At 45.4% G+C, this 22,200-nt stretch overlaps 1 protein-coding gene across 1 annotated transcript in view; it reads left to right on the top strand.

Moving 5' to 3' along the window:
* GNAT1 (G protein subunit alpha transducin 1) overlaps positions 1-22,200 on the top strand; it is a 214,957-nt gene that overhangs the window by 171,645 nt on the left and 21,112 nt on the right. Inside the window, exon 8 of the mRNA XM_069644137.1 lies at positions 829-1,026. Coding sequence (XP_069500238.1) covers positions 829-1,019 — 191 coding nt within the window. The 3' untranslated portion in view covers positions 1,020-1,026. The remainder of the gene's footprint in view (positions 1-828; positions 1,027-22,200) is intronic.

Below are 22,200 nucleotides of genomic sequence, written 5' to 3'. Positions count from 1 at the left end.
GCATGCATACTTGGAATGCCAGTGTGGAATGTTAGTGGAGTACTGAGTGAACGTTCCTAGAGTGACAGTTGGAGTGAGAGCTAGCTGGGGTGTGAATGGTCCTGTGGTCAGTGCATGTAACTTGTCTAGCATACGTGTTCTCGGACTCACCTGGTGGAAATGGGATAATGGTACTCACCTACTAATGGTGAATCAAACATGGGTCTTCAGGTCTGGAGCAAGGTCACTAAGGGACCCTAAAGAAAATGTCTAGGCCTTGGATTGCCCCCCCACCACCTTCGTTGCACACACATTTTAAAAAAGCCCAGTCCCTGAGACCAACTCACTGCCTATGCCCACCGCCTCATGACATCGAGATTCAGACTGGTCAGAGCCAGTGGGACCAGTTTCACGGTCACTGATACGAAACCTGGGAATTCTCTGCCACTGACCCTGAGATATGAGCAATCTTGCTTGTTATTCCGCAAACATCTAAAAACGTGGATTTTTTCCATAGAGGACCTCCTGCGAAGGCTTCTCAACCTGACACTCGCTTTTGTTCAATACATATTTGCTTCCCTTTGATTCCTGTCCTGTAACAGCGCCTTGATGCATACGTGTTTAGTACGCTTTACAAATGCTTAAAATAAATCCGTTTGCTCCATTGTTCTACCTTTACCTCATTTAGTTATAGTTGTGTATGAACCAATGATGATGCCATGAACGTTCACAAAATGTATGATTTTCTGGTATTAGAAATCAGGTGGGTCACTCTGCACTGGGTCTAGGGCTGTGACGTCGGCAGTGACTCCCATTTTGTTTGACCCCTCTGTACTTGTCTGCCCACAGGCCCCAACACGTACGAAGATGCGGGGAATTACATCAAGCAGCAGTTCCTGGAGCTGAACATGAGGCGAGACATCAAGGAGATATACTCTCATATGACGTGTGCCACCGACACAGAGAACGTCAAGTTCGTGTTTGACGCAGTCACAGACATTATCATAAAGGAGAACCTCAAAGACTGTGGGCTGTTCTAATTGCCAGGTAACACCGTCTCCTTAACAATAGATAGCATCCCAGCTTCTACTCTAGGGCCAGGCCCCTCACCTCTGGCTGTGGTTGTCCGTCCGCCCATCCATCCATCCACCCACCCACCCATCCATCCATCCATCCATCCATCCATCCATGTTGTCCGTCTGTATCAGATGCAGGATTTGATTGGAGGTCCAGCCTGTGACTTGCAGGTTTGTTTAGTCCATATGATATGATATGATAGGTTATTTATAACACACTTAATACTCAGAGGTTTCTAAGCACAGACCAGGGGATCAAACCTGTGTTGCTCCGTTTTGACTTGCTTCCATGGCGAGCACGTTGCCCCTGAGCTATCCTACTGAGACTTGTAGACAACTCCCAACCTCATCATCCCCACGAACTGAGGTAGCTTAGTTGATAGTGGCCCTCTCTTTTAATACTGGTTGTTTCCTAGTCCTCCCATTTGGACCCGGCCCCTGTTCGAAGCAATTCTCAACTCTGCACACCTAGCTTTACTAGTCATTGAACCCCAAAAACTGTTCATTCTGCACATTCATGCTGAGCAGGTATCAGCCACCCCTTTCTGCTTGTGCTGCTATGCATATTTACTTAGCACTAATTTCCCTGCCCTCCTGCCTTCTCTTAAGTGCTAACTCCTGTCTGTGCTCAGAATTTAAATTCCAGGCTCCCATCCGTGTGCTACCATATGTATCAGTTTTTCAGTGTCATTGGAGGGGATTTAGCAAAAATTGCATGGAGTGGACCACCAACTTTAGCACTTATGTGCACCTGGATCCCCACATGTACAAGACGTAGTCTAAATGAAGGAGTCTAATTAAGAGCCAAAGTCACCATAACACATTTCTTTATGCTTTGCTTCACAAAAAGTGTAAATGTGGCCTGCCATTTACACATTCCTGACAGCATTTACTATGCATTGCTACAGAATCAGCCTGCATGAACCAGGTGTCAAACACGCGTGGGTTCATATGACACGATTGCTTTTATCCCAGTTGACAATGTTAGGTTTTGCACGAGGAACGAAAAAGGTAGGCGGAATTAGTCACTCAATTCTCTGCCCCTACCCCACCTGCACAACTTTAGAAAATCCTCTGGAGTGTAAGAAAGTGTGGTAACACCCTTAGCTGCAAGGCTTTGACACCTTTTGCTACACTCCTGTGACTCAAAAATGAGTTCCTTATAGTGTCACTCAGATGGCCAGTTAGAATGGAATAACTATGCCGCCGCCAAACTATGTAAGAGAGCTAGATGTCCACAACCCCCTAATACTGCTCGGGGGCCCTCTGCCAAAAAAGCAGAAACACATAGAAATGCCCACGAAAACCACACAACAATGCCTTGTAGTGAAAAGGGGATTGGCTCCAGATTAAGGACATGCCTGTCCTGTCAGTGGAGGAGTGCCTGACCTCACTGCTGAATGGCCCATGAAGGAGGAGAGGGCAGAAGGAAGCAGTAACATCGCGATACATTGAAATACTGTACCCAGCCTGGCGCTTGGAAAAAGGCTTTTGGGCTCTCCATGGCTTCCGGGGTACAAAGTATAGAGGTTGACTGTGTGCAGCGCCCACAACACGCTACAACCTTTGGCTAAGACATACTTGGCACAGGAATGCACATTTTCCCTGATGACATAACCAATGAGACAGTGAGTTGCTTGGCTTGTGCTTGGAATCTAAGCGGATCATAGTGAGACGCATCAGAAAGGTTATACTCTATTACGTCATCACCTGCGCAATTAATGTTGAGGACAAAGGAGCCAAAATGTTAATCTTGTGTTGCTAAAAGACCATCTCACCACCAAAGTGGACTGCAGAGTAGCGGTTCTGCTTCTGGCACCATCCGATACCGGTGGAAGCGGCCGTGTAACGTTCACCTGACTCCCACGGAGGTGCTGGCCTGGTTTGCGCTGCTGTGACCTCTTCTAAGGTGATGCGCAGGGTTCGGAAGACGGACTGGACCGGGCCCCCAAATCTGGCTTGTCTGGCTCGCAGAAGTATCCTTCTTAGGGTCTGGAAGGACGAGCTCTCCATCCTGCTTCTGATGCAGGGGCGCGTTGGTATCCAGTTACTTCACTGGATTTTCGGATTGGTGAGAACCAAACTTGCTTGGCTTCCAGGTAAATTTTTTGATAAGAGGTTCCCCTTGTGTCCATGCATTAATGTACTAATGCTAGTGTCTTTTTCCCCATAGGGGCCGGGGTACGGAATGCCGGGGAACAGGCACCGACCCGAGATGAGAGGTGAAATCCTTGTAGAAATCAGGTAAGTCTTTAATGAGCGTTTTTTGGTAATGTCTTTTCATTCGCTCATTAACGCTGATGTCTCTTTTTCCCCTTAGGGGCCAGGTTCCGGAAATGCCAGGATGCGGCGCGGACCCGAAATGAAGAGGGAATGAATCAACAGGTAAGTCTTAACATGGAGATTAAGCTTTCCTTATTCCCTTCTCTCTCTCACCTTTTGTTCTGGTCTTTTTCTCCCTAGGCGCTGGGGCGTGACTGCGAATCCGGATGATCGCTGCTGAACATGGAGGCGCCCAGTAAAGGTGAGTGGAATGCGGCGCTGCAGCGATCGACGCAATGAGCTTTTAAATAAAAGTCTTCCTTTTCAGGATTGTCGGCGAGATGTCTCCGGGATGCGGATTTAGCAGGTAAGGACTTTTCCTTCTTCTGTTCTCTTCTCTTCCTTTGCAGGTGATCCAGGATGCTGGCAGGCCAGGCAGAAGTCAGGATGCAGGAGCAGACACGTTGAGCGTCCAGCTGCTAGAAGCAGAACAACGCAAAGCACGTGTGGCTGTTCGGGTGGGGTTTAAATAGCCTTGGAAGAAGTTCCAGGTATGTATCCTTCCTCCAATCAGGTATGTATCCTTCCCCGACCACGCCCGGATGGTAAATTAGTCCCACAGGTAAAGTAGTTCCTTTCAGGCCTCAAGGAGGCCGGGATCCTGCAGCATGGTCTGCATCAGGTAAGTGCACCCAAGCACATCCATACGAGCCTTGCGCCTATGGCGCCAGGACTGATGTCTTTTATGAGCCTGGCGCCATAGGCGCCAGGACACTGTCCAAAGGGCCCCTATATGGGGTTGCTGGGTCCTTCCTTGGGGACTGGATGTCCGCTTTCGGGGACGCAGGGCTTGAACCGGCTCCCCGGGAGCGGGCATCATGACAGCACTCCCCCCCAAGGCCCCTCCCAAGGTTGTTCCCTCCGGGGGTTTTGGTTTGTCTGGGAAGAGTCGGTGGAATTTCCTGACTAATCCAGGTGCATGCACATGGTCGCTGGGTTCCACGACCTCTCCTGAGGTCCGTACCCCTTCCAATCAATTAGGTAGAACAGATTTGACCTAAACATTTTTGAGTCTAAAATGTTCTTCACTTCGAATTCAGGCTCCCCATCTATTAGAATAGGTTCTGCAGGTTTGAGTAGTCGGGTTCCGGGTACCACTGGTTTCAGAAGTGACACATGAAAAACAGGGTGAATTTGCATACTAGCTGGTAAATCAAGTTTAACAGCCACTGGGTTAATTATTGCCGTAATAGAATAAGTTCCCAGATATTCTGGGTTAAAAGTTCGAGGCCCTTTGAGTGGTAAATGTCTGGTAGCTAACCACACTTGATCCCCAATCTGAAACGGAGGTGCTTCACTCCGATGTAGATCAGCATTCTCCTTGTATTTTCTCTGGGCTTGTTGTAAATGCGCAGTTGCCTCTTTGAAGGCTTGGGTAATTGTAGAATGCAGATGTTCTACTGCAGGCATTCCGAGGTTCTGAGGAGAGTCAAGGTTTGAGGTTCGAGGGTGATGCCCAAACAAAGTATAAAAAGGACTGTGGCCAGTTCCAGAGTGTACCGAATTATTATATGCGTATTCGGCTATCCAAAGAATGTCTTTCCAGTTGCTTTCAGATTGCTGTAACATACACCGTAAGTATTGCTCAAGGGTCTGATTTGTCCTCTTGGTCTGACCATCGGTCTGAGGGTGGTGACTGGTCGATAATCTTACGTCGATCTGCGCCATTTGACAACATTTGCGCCAGAAGTGGGAAAAGGAATTGGCTTCCCCGGTCAGAGATTAGTATAGATGGGAATCCATGTAGCCGAACAATATTTTCGAGGAATTCTTTGGCTAGGACAGAAGCTGAAGGTAAACCTTTCAAAGGAATAAAGTGGGCCATTTTGGAAAACAAATCCACAATTACCAGAATAGTATTGTACCCAAAACAAGGAGGCAGGTCCGTAATAAAATTCATTGATAGGGTGTGCCAGGGTGCTGGCAGTATGTCTAGAGGTTGAAGGAGACCGGCTGGTTTTTTCTTTTGACTTTTATTTTGGGTGCAAACACCACAGGACATCACAAAAGATTTAACATCTTTTCGCCAAGAGGGCCACCAAAATGGTCGTTTCACCTTTTCCTCTGTTTTGGCAATACCGGGGTGTATCTCTATTAATGCATCATGATAACCGGAAATAACTAGTTTGTGTAATTCCTTATGTGGCAGGAATAAGCGTCCTTGAAAATAAGGTAAACCATTATCTATGGTAAAGTCTGATCCCTTTTGTATCCAATCCTGTAAGGTTGTAGGGTCCAGGAGTTGTTTCACTGTGGCTTGAATGTCTTCAAGCGTCTGTAATGAAGTCATGCCTAGAATCCTCTGTTTGGGAATTATTGGTACTGGTTCTGAGTTTGTATCAGATTCTCCCATTCCAATTCGGGATAAGGCGTCTGCTTTGCCATTCTTGCAGCCAGGTCGATAGGTAATCACGAAATCAAATTCAGCAGAAAACAAAGCCCATCGGAGCTGCCGTGATGACTGAGCCTTGGCGGTTTTCAAATACTGTAAATTCCGGTGATCAGTGATCACTGTGATGGTATGTCGAGCACCAAGCAGATAATGCCGCCAGGCTTTAAAAGCGGACTTAATGGTTAACAGCTCTTTGTCCGTGATTGCATAATTAACCTCGGGTGCCGAGAATTTTCTGGACCAAAATGCTACGGGATGCAGTTGGTTGGTTTCGGGATCTCTTTGGGACAGGACAGCTCCCATGGCTAGGCTGGATGCGTCAGTCCCGACGACATAAGGGAGATCTGGACGCAGGTGTTTCAATATAGGTGCGGAGGTAAATTTAGCTTTTAAATCCTGAAAGGCCTGCTCGGCTTCTTCAGACCATTCAAAACGTTTATTTTTCCTCAAGAGTGCAGTAATGGGTTGTACCACGCGTGAAAATTCCGGGATAAACCTGCTATAGAAATTGGCAAAGCCGAGCATGCTTTGAACCCCTTTTACAGAGCTAGGTGATGGCCATTTGAGGATGGCATCCACTTTTCTTGAGTCCATTCGGACTCCTTTGGGTGTCAGGATGAAACCTAGAAACTCGACTTCTGTGGTATGGAAAATACATTTCTCCAATTTAGCAAATAGTTTGTGTTGGCGCAGTTTTTCAAGTACTGCCCTGACGTGTTTTCTGTGATCAGATTCCGAAGAGGAGTACACCAGAATGTCATCGATATATACGACAACACAAACATCAATGAGTTCCCGAAGGACATCATTCATGAAGTATTGGAAGGCAGCCGGCGCGTTACACAATCCGAAAGGCATCACCTGGTACTCGAATAATCCGTATTTAGTACAGAAGGCAGTTTTCCATTCGTCGCCTTCTTTAACTCGTACCAGATGATAAGCCCCCCGGAGATCTAACTTGGTGTATATGCAAGCGTCCTTCACCTGGTCAAGGAGTTCAGGGATAAGAGGCAGAGGATAACGGTTTTTAACCGTTATCTGGTTCAATGCGCGGTAATCGATACAAGTTCTAAGGTCGCCTTCTTTTTTGGGCACGAAGAACAAAGCCGAGGATGCCGGGGACTTTGACGGGCGAATAAAACCATTAGCTAGGCATTGATCCAAATATTGTCTCAAATGCAGATTCTCAGGTTCGGTAAGGGCATAAATCCTGCTACAAGGGGGTTGTGCACCGGGCACCAGATCGATTTGGCAATCGTACGATCTGTGAGGAGGTAACCTGTTGGCCTGTTCCTTTTGGAAGACGTCCTGAAAGTCTTGGTATTCCGGAGGCAGTTGCATGGAGGCAGAGGTTATAGATGCTAGATTAATCTTCAGGTTTTCTGGGTAGCAGGTTTGTGTACAATCCGGGAAGGTTATTCTCTTAGCTCGCCAATCAATTCGAGGATTATGTGTCTCTAACCAAGGGATTTCAAGAATAACCTGAAACTGTGGAGCCTTGATTACATCAAACACAACACCCTCCCAATGGCCGTCGGGACCAATAAGAGTCACCTCAGTAGTGGAATGTGTTACCGGTCCAGAGGCAATTTCAGTTCTATCGACTGTGGGGATGACATCTTTGCTGGTTTTAGGACGGAGAGGGAGGTTAATCCTAGAGACCAATTCACGATCCACATAGTTTCCAATAGCCCCACTATCGATGTATGCCTTTATTGCATGCAACCGCTTAGGGTGTTCTGGATCTACGAGAACCATTGGCACAATGAAATGCGAGGTCTGAGAGTTCGTTTTCAAGCTCGGCAAGCGGACCCCTACACTTGTCGGGCGGAGTCGTTTCCCGAAACAGAGTCTTCATGGTTTTTATTAGCGGCTCCTACCGCCTTTCGGAGAAAGTGTCCAGAATTCCCACAATAAAGACATAATTTTAACTGCCGCCTCCTTTCACGTTCCTTTTGAGTTAAGGGTCCTTTAACCCCTCCAATTTGCATAGGCTCAGAGACATCAACTCCCTTGGGATTAGCATGGGTCTTGACCAACACCCGGGTCTCAAACCTGGACCGATCTGCTTTTCTGTTTTGAAGTCTGTGATCCAATTGGACCACTAAGTCTATATACTCTGTGCATTCTTGGGGCGGATTTACAACTTGGGCCAAGACATCTTTAAGTACTCCGCGTAGGTCTCGATAAAACAACGTGACTCTTTTATCCTCTGGCCACCCCGTTTCCACAATTAGTCTATTAAAGGTTGCAATATAGGATAGGAGTCCTGATTGCCCTGTCGCAGGGATAGAAGTTCGTCATCCAGAGCCTGCCCCTGAGAGTGTCGAGCAAATAACCTTTCCATGCTTGCTTGAAACCTTTGAAAATCACAGAGAATCGGGTCATCTTGAGTAACCAGTGGAACTGACCAATCGGCAGCGCAGCCGCTGAGATATGACAATACAAAGGCTACCTTGGTCTGATCATTAGGGAAGGCCCCAGGTCTGCATAGGAAGTGCAAACGACACTGATTCATGAATACGGCGAATCGTTTGGGGTCCCCAGCAAAGCGTTCGGGTGGGGCCATCGGCATGTTTCCAGGTAGATTAATCTGCACAGGGTTACTGGAAACCACAGGAGCTGGGTTCCCTCCGGAACCGGGTAGAGGAGTTTGCCCAGCTTGACCTTGCAAAAGCTGTCTGGCCAGGTCTTCAGTTCTTTCCTTTGATATTATTAATTCCCTCCTGAGGGCATTAGTCTCTTGACGAGCGGCATGTACTTCGGCCCGTAATTCCCCCAGTAATTGGGCCAACTGATCAGTCTCAGAACTTTCCATAGCGCCTGGGTGGGAATTTGTAGGAAGGCTTCGCAATTGTGTAACGCTCACCTGACTCCCACGGAGGCGCTGGCCTGGTTCGCGCTGCTGTGACCTCTTCTAAGGTGATGCGCAGGGTTCGGAAGACGGACTGGACCGGGCCCCCAAATCTGGCTTGTCTGGCTCGCAGAACTATCCTTCTTAGGGTCTGGAAGGACGAGCTCTCCATCCTGCTTCTGATGCAGGGGCGCGTTGGTATCCAGTTACTTCACTGGATTTTCGGATTGGTGAGAACCAAACTTGCTTGGCTTCCAGGTAAGTTTTTTGATAAGAGGTTCCCCTTGTGTCCATGCATTAATGTACTAACGCTAGTGTCTTTTTCCCCATAGGGGCCGGGGTACGGAATGCCGGGGAACAGGCACCGACCCGAGATGAGAGGTGAAATCCTTGTAGAAATCAGGTAAGTCTTTAATGAGCGTTTTTTGGTAATGTCTTTTCATTCGCTCATTAACGCTGATGTCTCTTTTTCCCCTTAGGGGCCGGGGTCCGGAAATGCCAGGATGCGGCGCGGACCCGAAATGAAGAGGGAATGAATCAACAGGTAAGTCTTAACATGGAGATTTAGCTTTCCTTATTCCCTTCTCTCTCTCACCTTTTGTTCTGGTCTTTTTCCCCCTAGGCGCTGGGGCGTGACAGCGAATCCGGTTGATCGCTGCTGAACATGGAGGCGCCCAGTAAAGGTGAGTGGAATGCGGCGCTGCAGCGATCGACGCGATGAGCTTTTAAATAAAAGTCTTCCTTTCCAAGATTGTCGGCGAGATGTCTTCGGGATGCGGATTTAGCAGGTAAGGACTTTTCCTTCTTCTGTTCTCTTCTTCTCTTCCTTTGCAGGTGATCCAGGATGCTGGCAGGCGTGGCAGAAGTCAGGATGCAGGAGCAGACACGGTGAGCGTCCAGCTGCGAGATGCAGAACAACGCGAAGCACGTGTGGCTGTTCGGGGGGAGTTTAAATAGCCTTGGAAGAAGTTCCAGGTATGTATCCTTCCTCCAATCAGGTATGTATCCTTCCCCGACCACGCCCGGATGGTAAATTAGTCCCACAGGTAAAGTAGTTCCTTTCAGGCCTCAAGGAGGCCGGGATCCTGCAGCATGGTCTGCATCAGGTAAGTGCACCCAAGCACATCCATCCGAGCCTGGCACCTATGGTGCCAGGACTGATGTCTTTTATGAGCCTGGCGCCATAGGCGCCAGGACACTGTCCAAAGCGCCCCTATATGGGGTTGCTGGGTCCTTCCTTGGGGACTGGATGTCCGCTTTTGGGGACGCAGGGCTTGAACCGGCTCCCCGGGAGCGGGCATCATGACAGGCCGGGAAGGGAGCAGGCACGCTGTAGCGTGTGTGCACCCACGGTGTGGCTTGCCAGTCTGCCACGACTTACCTCTGGTCCCCTTTTCAGGCCAGCGTCCTCCTCTTCTTACTCTCCTCAGGGGGTTCTGGAAGCCCAAGTGGGGGACCGTGGCTCCCTCTGCAGGTGGGGGTTAGCCACTTCTTTCCTCTTCCTGGTACTGCATCTCAGCATCTACCGCAGCAGCTGATGAAGGAGGTCTGGCGCACAGTGTAGAGCGAAGGTATCGCTAGGTTCAGGCAGGACGAATGCCACAATTGTTACACTGTAGCCAGTCAAGCTAAAGTCGCAACGCTGCAAGTACAATACAAGTACTACAAGTACTCTCTGCTTCCCTTTCCTCCCTTGGCTGGCTTCCCTTTCACTCCCAACTTAAATTTCAATTTCTCTGCCTAGTCTTTAAATCTCTCCACGGTCTTGCTGCCCCTTATCTCTCCTCCCTCCTCTCGTTCTACACTTCCTCCCGCTCCCTTCGCTCTGCTGACCACTTCGTTCTCACTGTTCTTCCTTCCCCTTGTGCCACATCCCGCTTCCGCTCCTTCCATCTCCTAGCCCCCCTACACTGGAACTCCTCACCTCTCTCACGCCGCTCTATTTCTATCTTTTCCTCATTCCGCACTTCTCTCAAATCTCTCCTTCTCCATTCCCCTCCATGAAACCCCTCCCCCTTCCTGCTCCCCTCCCACCTTTCCTTATCTCCTTGATCTTCTCCTTCCCCCCTCCCTCCCATTCTCACCCTTCACCCCCATCTGTTTCCCTCCCCTCCCTCTCCCTCTCAGTTCTACTTCACTACTGCACTACTCTCCTTCTCCCCTCCAGTTAATTGCTCTACTTATTGTTTTGTTGGTCTGATTCTACTGTTACTGTTATAATGTTAATTGTCATATGTATCCTGTTGTTAAAATGTAGCGCTTTGATGTAAAGCGCTATATAAACTAAATAAATACAAAGTACAAATACAATACTAAGCATGACGTGCTATGTATCCTGTTAGCGCTATGTCAACGCTCTTCTCACTTCCCCCCATACACATTCCACATTATACACATTTGCACTTGTATTCCCAATTGGGCTTTGCTTTCGTTTCGTTTTGTATGCACATACCAACATCCCACCTCTGAAAAGTAAATGGCTACTAAAATTTTGTTTCATTTGGAGCCAAAAGCCAAGATGAGCGCCAGAGGGGATCCATCCAACATGCTTGATGTGGAAACCAAAACCCTTATTCAGCCAAAGATCATTGACCTATTGATAGAGGGGGACACCCTCAAGATCCTGGAGAAGTCATACAGCCCACACCAGAGCATATTCCCTCATTCACCCCACCACCACGAAGGGCAAGTCGGCTCTCAGGAGTCTTGCAGAGGATTCCAAGAAGGATAAGATGATTAAGACAACTGCGAGTGGGTGACATGGACAAAAACTGGAAACAACATGGAGGAGGAAAATCCCAGAGGATATTGTGGGATACAAGAGGCATGAGGTGTCTTCTGTTCTCAAAATACCACCATTCCAGGAAAGTCCGCAGCTTCAATAGTTTCGCAGGAGCAAACCTAGATTTACTAAGCTATCTAGGAAAGCCAAGATGAAGCCGGAGAACTACAATGAAAATGCTGTTAGTGTTGTAGGGCAAACAGAACAAGAACAATAGGAGCAAAAGGGAGTCACATTAGCAGGAGCCATAGTAGGAGCTTCAGCTGTACACCAACAACTGAGAAGCCCCCCATAGAGCCAACTTGGAGGGTGGCTGGAGGAGCTTTATCACAGCCTTCCCTGTGTAATGTCACTACATGACACAAGACGGATCCAACCCTAAAGAGCTTAAAGACTCCTTCAGGGAGTGTATTATAGTAAAACTAAACCAGAATTTGAAGGATTTTCAGCAATGGCTCGAGACTCTCAATCATGGACAGCTCAAGGCCTCACAGAGAACAGTGGACAGGCATTGCCAAACCACCATATCCACCCTAACTACAGCTCAGCGGAGAAACTAGTGACAAATGGCAGGGGGGACAAGAAACTCCATCCCCGACCTCCCCGCTAGTAGTGTCGCCAAATACTGCTGGCCAATTATGTCGACCTTTGAAGCCCCATGCAGACCACTTATAAAAAAAGAATCTATGACATCCGACAAACCACACAAAAGCGACCAACCAACCACAACACACAACCCAACAAGACTAACACGGAACCACAGCACAAACTCCAAAGCTTTCCTGAAATATCAGCAGAGGCATTCGCAATTCTGGTTAAAAGAAGCAAGAAAGCGGGATGGATCCCTGTCCCCCAGACATCTACAAATCAATCCTCACGCAAGGATCGCCAGCAGAACACTACAGAAACCTTCTAAATCTATCACTATCAACAGGGACTGTACCGAAGATCTTCAAATCAGCATACATCAAGCCACTCTTGAAAAACACAAGTGGTGACATAGATGACCTTTCCAACTACAGGCCGATCTCTAACATCCCCTACCCAGCAACACTTCTAGAAACCTACGTATATAAACGAACCCAAGAACACGTAGAAAAACACCACCTGCTGGACCCAGCTCAAATCGGTTTCAGACCAGCGAGAGGAACAGAAACAGCACTACTATCTATCTGGGACGACCTCAAAACTAATGCAGACTCAAAGTCTACCTCAGCCCTTATTCTGCTCGACCTCTCCACAGCCTTTGACACAGTTAGCCACGACACCCTGACCAAAAGACTAGAAGACATACGTATAACAGACACAGCACTATGCTGGACCAAATCATTCCTAGCAGACAGAACAGAAACCATATGGATAAAACCTTTCAAATCCACTCCACGCGTTAACGACTGTGGAGTGCCATAAGGACCCTCACTATCTCCACTATATTTCGGCATCTATCAGACTCCGATCATCAGAATCTTCAAAAAATACAACATTACATGTTACAACTACGCAGATGACACTCAGATCATCTACAAAATCAAAGACACCGATGTCGACCACTCAACCCTAACCGACTGTCTAAAAGAAGTCTTCAACTGGATGGATGCCAACAACCTGAAAATCAACCCAGGAAAGACAGAAATCATGATCGTATCCAAAGACCAAGAGAACAAAACCACCATCCCATGGCCTACGGAAATGGGAAACGCACCAACACCATCGAAGGTAGTAACAAATCTGGGAGTCCTAATGGACAACACCCTAACCTTGGAACCACAAATAAATGCAACAGTGAAGAAATGCTTTTTCCTCCTTCACACGGCAAGAAGAATTCTACCTTTCCTCTCCTTCATGCACAAAACACTCACTATCGTCGCCCTAATCATGTCAAAAATCGACTATGCAAACAGCCTCTACCTCGGAATACCAGAATACCTCCTGAAGAAACTGCAACAGATCCAAAATGCAGCAGCAAGACTACTCCTCAAACTATCCAGAAGAGACCACATCACTCAAGCCCTAAAAACACTACACTGGCTCCCAGTAAAACATTGCATCACCTTCAAAACAATGTGCATAACGCACAGGGCAATCAGCGGACAAGAGCAGAATTCCTACAAAAGAAAATAACAGTCTACAAACCAACGAGACCCCTCCGATCAAGCAACAAAATCCGTGTGGAACTCAAACCATACCTTAAGAAAAAACTTGGAGGCACCTCCTTCTACCACTTAGCCGCAAAAACCTGGAACAACATCCCAAAAGAAATAAGAAACACTGAAGATCACCTAAAATTCAGGAAATCACTAAAAACCTGGCTCTTCAACACCGCAGACTAAATCTGGAAACCAAAACCGGAAAAAGGATGACTAAACCGGAAAGGACACGGACATCCCCGACTCGAGAGGGTAACTTCCACGGCACCTGGACGGGTGACACCGGATAGACTGGAACACAGGCGGCACGCACCGAGACTGGGTCAACTACCCCAGACAATCCCACCAACACTATCGCCCGTCCCTTAGTTACCGCCAGGTACCACAGTGGTATGGAACTGTCGAGATATTGGCAATCAAACACACTACCTGAGAGGTTGACATTGGCAGGTGCACTGCCACCACAGGAGTATGAAGAGAGGATAAGGGGAGCTATAAGAGAGAGCATGTTAGAGGTGGGGGCCAGAGGAGTAAGGAACCTTACATGCCAGTCGGACCCAGATCAGGACAGAGCCGCATCAGTGGAGACCACGCAAGCCAAGCTCCTCAATTCAGGATAGAGATGCAAATTAACCAACCCTACTAACAATTTCCCTTTCTGCATACACCTCTCAAACTCCAAACCAAACACAACCAAAACCTACAGCACAACAAACCGCACAAACTTCACTACACTGCAACAACAAAACAAAAACACACATAGTCTTCCACAACAGTACACGACGACTACCGGCTGCAAACACCCCAGGCCCAGCCAACGGATCCACCGGGCTGAGGCCGCCAACAGCACATCACTGCTCTCTTGCAATTTTCCTGCTTCCTCCCACTAACTCAACTTCCCCTCCTCTTTCAGAGCCGCCAGAGTGCCAGGGGACCACTCCAGTGGTGATAGTGCACGGTACAAGTGTCCTTTAACATTAACATAACATTGCGTTTCTATCACTCTTAGAAATGTGGTTTCCCAACTTAATAGTGTTTTAAGTAGTTCAAGACCAAATTGATTCTAAAATATTACATACACGTGTGTATATGTTATCGAGGACTTGGTTATTTCCTATGATTGGTTGATAATGACGTAGCTACTTCTGGGTCTAGTTTGGGGTATATGGACATTTAGCAGGTTACTAAGACTAGGCGGATAAGCAAAGGCAAGATTGTGTATTTCCTACTATAGTGCAGCTGACGTGTACATCTTGCGCTGAAAGCACTTTGTGTAACTTGCTATTTCTTGGGAAAGTTAACTATTCAGGACTATAAATTTGAAGCTAGGTAGTCTTAAGCCATTTGGGGTAAGTTCTTATGCTAGATGGATATGGCTATGAGACAACGGCTCGGGAAGTGTGGTTATTGAATGATAATCCCTTCTTTGCCATAAGGTTGTAAATAGCTTTATTTTTTATTTTGTATTTTCCAATGACTGCCTTCAGAACAGTTTCTGCTTTTATGACTCAACAATGTCTTGTTTTGAGAGCATAATTCGCTCTTTGTCATTTATAGTACATCCAATAGGCTATATATATATTTCTATGCAAAATCTTAAGGGATGCCAGCCCAGAGCTGAAATGTTCTGATATTAAATAAGAGTCACACTGCAATAACATGTGCAAAAAATCAGTGAGCGCACTGATGCCATGTATGTCCTCTTTTTTATGAGGGGCTTGTGGATAGAGGACTCAAATATAGAAGAACATAGAGGCATTCCACACAGCTACCTTTCGATGTAGACACCAGAGGAGACAGAACTAGGTCTCAGTCCACATCTACTTATCTAACCATCTTTCTTTTTAGCAAATATAAAGAGATGGAAGGCTCAAATTTCACAAAAATAGATCATGTATTTATTCTTTTATCATAAATCATAAAACAGACCATTTGGTCACATTTGCAAATCTCAACAACTTAAAACATATTATAAAAAAGACAATTATTTAGCAATTTTCATTCATTCACAGAGTCGACTCAGTTGGGGACTGTCTATTTAAGCAAACATGAATGGGATATTTTAAAGTCACCCATGTGCTACTAACATCACTCACTTTATAATGAACTCTATGAATGAATGAAAATTGCTAAATAATTGTCTTTTTTTATAATATGTTTTACGTTGTTGAGATTTGCAAATGTGACCAAATGGCCTGTTTTATGATTTATGATAAAAGAATAAATACATGATCTATTTCTGTGAAATGTGAGCCTTCCATCTCTTTATATTTGCTAAAAGAAAGATGGTTAGATAAGTAGATGTGGACTGAGACCTAGTTCTGTCTCCTCTGGTGTGTACATTGAAAGGTAGATGTGTGGAATGCCTCTATGTTCTGCTACACTGCAAGAACAGTCTTGAATTTGCATTTGGTTCACACAAGAAAAGACCCTTTGTCATCATTAACTTTGTAAGTGTTTGTGTGTGTGTGTATGAGCGAGAGAAAGAGAGGAAGAGAGAGAAAGAGAAAACTCAAGAGATAATGAGAGCGAATGAGAAAAATGGAAGAATGAGAGAGAGAACAAGAAAAAGAGAGTGTAGGAATGAGGGATCGAAAGGGAGAATAAGAGTGCGAGAATGGGGGAACACAAGAGAGAACACAAGAAAGAGAATGAGAGACCTACAAAAAGATCACCGATTGAGTGAAAACAATTTTGCCAAAGAAAATTCCAGAAGAAGCTAATGGGAGGTATATTGTACGGAAGTGTCAAGGGAACGTCAAGTGAAAGTTCTGCAAGCAACCAGGCCTAATTAGCAGATAAGTCGGGGATTTACATCCTATAGCCTGCCTCTACCACAATGAAAAGATGATGTGATATTTGCTTGCGGTGGGTGTTTGTTTTTAAATGTTTTTTTTCCCCAAAACTTGTATTTTAACAAGGATGTGGTGCAAGTGATAGTATCAAGCATTAATAGAGGTGAGGCACTCGGCAACACCCAACTGCCCCCCCACCACGAAGAGAAGATATGCCCATCGATCCCATCTCCCGCTGTCATAGGGTCACGACAAGGAATAACCCTGGGAGTGAAGCAGGCCTAAAGGTCATAGATGGGACATTTTGGTGATATTCGATAAACGGCAGCCGGTTTTTATGCAGGTAATCATTCACACAGGTTGTAACCTTTTTGGCAACCAAAATGTTCAACACCCCAATCCAGCAGTGCACAATCACTGGACCCACAGGTTTCCTCCATCCTCTCGCAACAGTGATCCTTGCAACCAATAGAAGTTGTGTAACAAGTTGGGCAGTATGTTCTGTTTTAAGGTAAACGTTCTCTACCAATTTTCGCAACAGGACTACCAACGGATCCAGAGGCAAGTTAACACCTGCAATCGCTTTGATAAGGGACAGCATAGAATTCCAGAATAAATGGATTACAGAACAGGGCCACTACATGTGAACATAACTCCCCATAAGAACACACCCGCGGCAGCAGGCAGGATCCAGGCTCGCCTTGATTTTATGCAACGTTAGAGGGGGTTGATACCATCTTTAGCATAATTTATACAAACATTTCCTGGTAGTAAAACATCTAGAGGAGGCATGATTCCTTGCCCGTATATCTTCCCAAGAATAATCATTCGGCTATAGGACTACCCACGTCCATCTCCCATCGAGAAATGTAAGAGAAATGTAAGAGGGTTTAGACAGCAATAGGTCGCTACCTAACAATTTATAAAGATTAGTGATTCTGCTCCGGTCAATTCATTTGACCATGGTGAGTTCCAGACCCGTTGGGTTATTGGTTGCAGAATCCCTAGCCGTGGGGTGAGATAATCAGTGCCGAATCTAAGTATATCTAAAGCATTCTTCCTCACCTAAGGTGTTAGGTAGTTTTACTAAAGTCCACCTGTGGCGGGGCTTCAGAAGACTCACTCTTAGGAGTACAGGGCTCCAACTCTTAGGTTTGGCTTGGCCTACCCTAAAGGTTTGGTAGCTGTGGACGAGCAGCCAGGCTTAGTCTAGGAGGGAGAAGAGCTGTAGGTGAGTATAAAGTAGGTGAGTACAAAGACTTTTGAGCACACTTATAGTCACCGAAACACTCACACACTGTAGTTATATAAAAATATGGTTATTTATTATATATACTAAAGCAATGTTAAATTCAATATGCAATTCAGGTAAGTAGAAATAGTTTACACAAATAGATATAACCATTAGATAGTTACTGTAGGAATACTCAAAGCAATAGTAGACTTTTATAAGAATAGCAGGTAAGTAGTAAGAGTTACTTCAAATTATTTAATCATCTCATCACCCAACATTTACTAGAAAGAGCAATACTGTTAAGTTAATAACTATATGTAGGCCTTAACTTTAGAAGTCCAATCCTATCTGGGGAATGAATGTCTCAAAAGTCAAAAAGGGGACACTGGGGACCAGTGACTCGTGAGCAGTAGAACAAAGGAAGGCAGACACTATCAAAGTTATAGGTTCTTGGAAGATGCTTTTTCGTAGCAGGAAAGTAATGGAATGGCATTCAAATTGTTTGAGGGGTTAGGTAGGCCACCAGAAGGATTTCAATCTCTTGGACCGATGTCCTGAGGCCTGGGAGAACACGGTTGGATTGTTCACCCCAATGTGACTCCAGAAGCTCACAAGGACTGAACATCAGTACAACAACTGCCTAGGTAAATACGCAGGTGTGTGACAGTACCTTATTCTCTGAAGAACAACTGTGTCACCGGTGGGTCCCCAATGTAAGGCAACAGCAGCTCTGGTTTGGGTCTCTGGCCTTCATGGCTGGAGGAAGAACTTTTGGTGGGACCAGACAGTCAGACTTGGTCACAGGAATTCCCTGCAGACAATCTTCGTGGCACTTGATTGTGGAAGCTTGACACAGGCTTTTTGGCACTGACGGTTGTCACCCACCAGACTTCCTTTGATTTTTTTTGTTTTATTTTTGTTTTATTGGTTAAATACACATTTTCAACCTTTAACAACTCAGTCAATGTCCTTTCCCATTCCCCACCCTTCTTACAGGACATCTTCCTGCTCTCGAAGGTCGTCTTTGCCCTCTTTTAGTCCCTTTAGAATCGATTCTATGAATCTTAAGGCTTCCAGGGTGGGGCCAATTTTGTGAACCGTCAATATTCTTTCCCAGTATTCCTCGTCCGTTGACATATTTATATTGACCACCCACTCTTCTAAATATAGGTTTGTTTGGGTGCTTAATGCAGGACAAGAGAGCATCCCATGTTTTATTGACTCCAGCACATCTGGGTCATTACAGAATCGACAACTAGCCTCTTCCACTGGGATTTGTTTCCTTAAATAATGAACCTAACTGGTTGGCAAGATGTTTAACCTACATCTCATCAGAAAATCCCTATATTTCGGTGAGGGAAACCTTCGCAGGTATGGCGGGGGGTCATTCACTGCCTTTCATTCCCAGATGATGTTGTGACAGTTTATATTCTGCCTCTTTAGATTGTCCGTTATTTCCCAATCTTTTTCCCGTAAATTATTCTTTACTTTATCTGGGTTTTCTTTCAGCGTATCAGTTTTGATATTGTAATGCTCTAGAATTTCAAAACAATACTGTTTCCAAGTGTTGAAGTTGGGATCTGCATTTCTTACCTCTTTATTTGCCAACAATTCAAATGAAATAGGGGGTTTGTCTAGGATACACTTCTGAAAAAACGAGAGTGTCTTCCACAACACCATTGACTCCATCGATTGCAGTCTCAGTTTGTGCCTTATTGTAGATACGGAGAGACAGTTTGGAAGCCTAAGTACTTTCCTCCAGAAGAATGCCTCAAGCACCCCCCACGTCTTCCAATGAAAATTTAGCAAGGATTCAGCCCCGTAGGTCAAGATCGCCACGACCTTTTGTTTGAAAAATGAAATTAGTGTCATCATTGAAAAGGTTCCATAGCGTCGATGAAGGGCACGGGCTTGGTTCGATAGTTTTATGAGCTTTTCTTTAATAAAAGTCAGCTGTGCCTGCTCATTGATATTTTTGTTGATTTGGACTCCGAGGTAAATTGTTGAGTCCACTATTTCGAGAGGTTGTTTGTCCAATGACCAAATTAATCCTTTTTTTTTAATGGTTTTGGATCCTCGAGCCGATTTCATTATTAGGATCATAGATTTTTTCCCATTCACTTTCAAGTGGTTTTTACTTAAATAGGTCTTGAATTCCACCATTCGTCTTTGTAGACCTATTGGAGTTTGGTCTATAAATACGACATCATCCGCATATAAGATCCATGAGAGGTCCTTATCCTGGAATACTGGGGGGAAAGCACGAATTTGTTCCTGGGATTCCTTCATGTCTGCTAAATACAGAACAAACAGAAAAGGTGCCAAGGCACACCCTTGCTTTATGCCTTTGGACGTCAAGATTTTTTCTGTCAGGTCACCGCCTTTGGAGACCAGTATTTGAACTGAGGTGTTGGTATAGAGCTCTTGAATGGCCTCAAACAAATCCTCCGGACATTTCCATTTTCTTAGTTGAGCCCAGAGCAGTTCTCTACAGATCCCATCAAAGACCTGTTCGAGGTCGATGAAACCCAGGTATATGTTCCTTTTTTGCTTTAGTGCCTGTAGTTTTAGCATATTCAGGATTAATAAATTCAAGGATGTTCCGACACCACTCATGAATGTTCTTTGTCGCTTATCTAGGATTCCCGTCCTTATTGCCCAGCTCTTTAAATCTCTCAGCAAGATGGAACAGAACAGTTTTCCTATGGAATCGAAGAGGGCTATTGGCCTATAATTCCTCGGGTTGTTACGGTCCCCTTTTTTATATATTGGCACAATTATGGCTTCTTTCCAGGACTGTGGGATTGTTCTTGTTTTTAGTATCTGATGAAATAATACTAAAATAAAGTCTGCCCACTCTTCCTTGTTTTCCTTCAACATACCTGTGCGCTAAACAAATGCGAATAAATAAATAAATAAAATAAATAAATACAGTTCTAGATGCCGTCCGGGCCGGCGGCTCTTGATGAGCTCAGCTTTTGTATCCTTGATAATATATCTTCCTTGTCAATATCGATACGCCACTCATTCCCAGGTCTTTGCTTGATCTTAATTGCCTCTTTCTCCTGGAAAAGGTCAGTGTAGAATTTTACCCATTGCGCCTTTGACACATTACTAGATGTTAGGGCTGCCTGGAAGTTGTCACCTTTGTTAATTATCTCCCATAAGGACCTTGAATTGGATGTACTTATTGCTGCCATCATTTTTCCGGCATCTGCTTGTGTTCTCCACACCCTAGAGGATTTTAACCAGTTTTTGTAAGACTGCTTACAGTATCTTATGTGTTCCTCTTTATTAGGGTGGATTCTTTTCTGAAGGCGTCTCAGTGCTGAGCGGTATTCCCATTGTTTTTCCACCAGGGCTTTGGTATATGCGTGTTTCCTTACAAGGTCATTGTTTTTATTTGTACCCCTCTTGATTTCGAACTCCTTCAGTAACCAGCCGTATTCTACTGTTTCATGGTTCTCTTTAAAGTTGTGAGTGAGCCGCTCTGCCAGATCGGGAATTGCCCGTGCTTTTATTTGTAACCTATTTCTTCCCCATGATACTTCCACTTCGGGGACAACTCGATACTTCAGCTCTTCCGTCTTCCAGAGGAGTTCGATTTCTAGTAGAGCATGATCACTAGCTCTCTGAGGGATTACTTTAAAAGATTTGATCCATGGCAGGGTATTTCTAGCGACAAAACAGTAGTCCAGACAGGCACTTGTTAAGTTTGCGGACCAAGTGTCGGACCCAGGGATATCGCCTGTTGTTTGGCCATTCAACATCGACAACTCTCTGGTGTCCATTTCAACTAGCCAATGTTTTTCATTAGATGACAGAGTATTTCTTCTTTTCAGCACGCCCTTTTTATCCAACAGTTTAATGTTGAAATCACCACATATGATGATTAGTTGGTCCTCATCCTCTAGCATTGAGGCATCAATAGCCGCCATCATATCCGCTAGATATTTACTTGTTTCTAATTCAGGGATACTCCAGTATGTGTTTAATAGGAGTAGTCTCTTTTCGTGCCGTCCTCTGTTTTTCACTATTTTAGTAATCTGTAGAAGAGGGTTCAGAGTCAGATGTTCCCAGACTTGAAATTGGCAGTCATCTTTCACTAGGGTTACGAGCCCCTCACGTGGTTTCCCTAGAGATCCTTTCTGCGCCGGATAGCCTTCGCACACAGGAGTTGTTCTGATCCAGCTCTCTTGTAGGCAGATTAGTTCATATTTTCCTAGAAAATTGCTTTCTCCCGAGTATAAGTGGCCAAATCCCTGTGTATTCCATGAGGCCAGGAGAGGTTTAGTCCCCTCTCCAGTATAGGCGATCTATTGTCTCTTTTTCTCCGATCTAATACTTGGGGTACGTAATCGCGTTTCACTTTTCTTCTGTGTCAGATCGATGTCTCCTGCCCTTTTAGTCTTTTGAGCCGAATTGTCGATCGTAAATCTCAGCTTTGCTAACAGGTTATCCATTGATTTCCGGTATCCGTTTGTTTTGTTCGCTTAGCCTAAGCTAGGGTCTACTGTAACATCCTGGTATTGCATGGCTCTTGAATTTTGATTTGACCTCTCATCCTACTGGGTCTTAGTAGATTTCCTTTCTAATGTTTCCATTATTTTTTCAACCCT

The sequence above is a fragment of the Ambystoma mexicanum genome, chromosome 2p (assembly GCF_040938575.1).
Source record: "Ambystoma mexicanum isolate Mex_15411 chromosome 2p, UKY_AmexF1_1, whole genome shotgun sequence".
Lineage (NCBI taxonomy): Eukaryota > Metazoa > Chordata > Amphibia > Caudata > Ambystomatidae > Ambystoma > Ambystoma mexicanum.
This window is presented reverse-complemented; position numbering and strand designations above follow the sequence as displayed.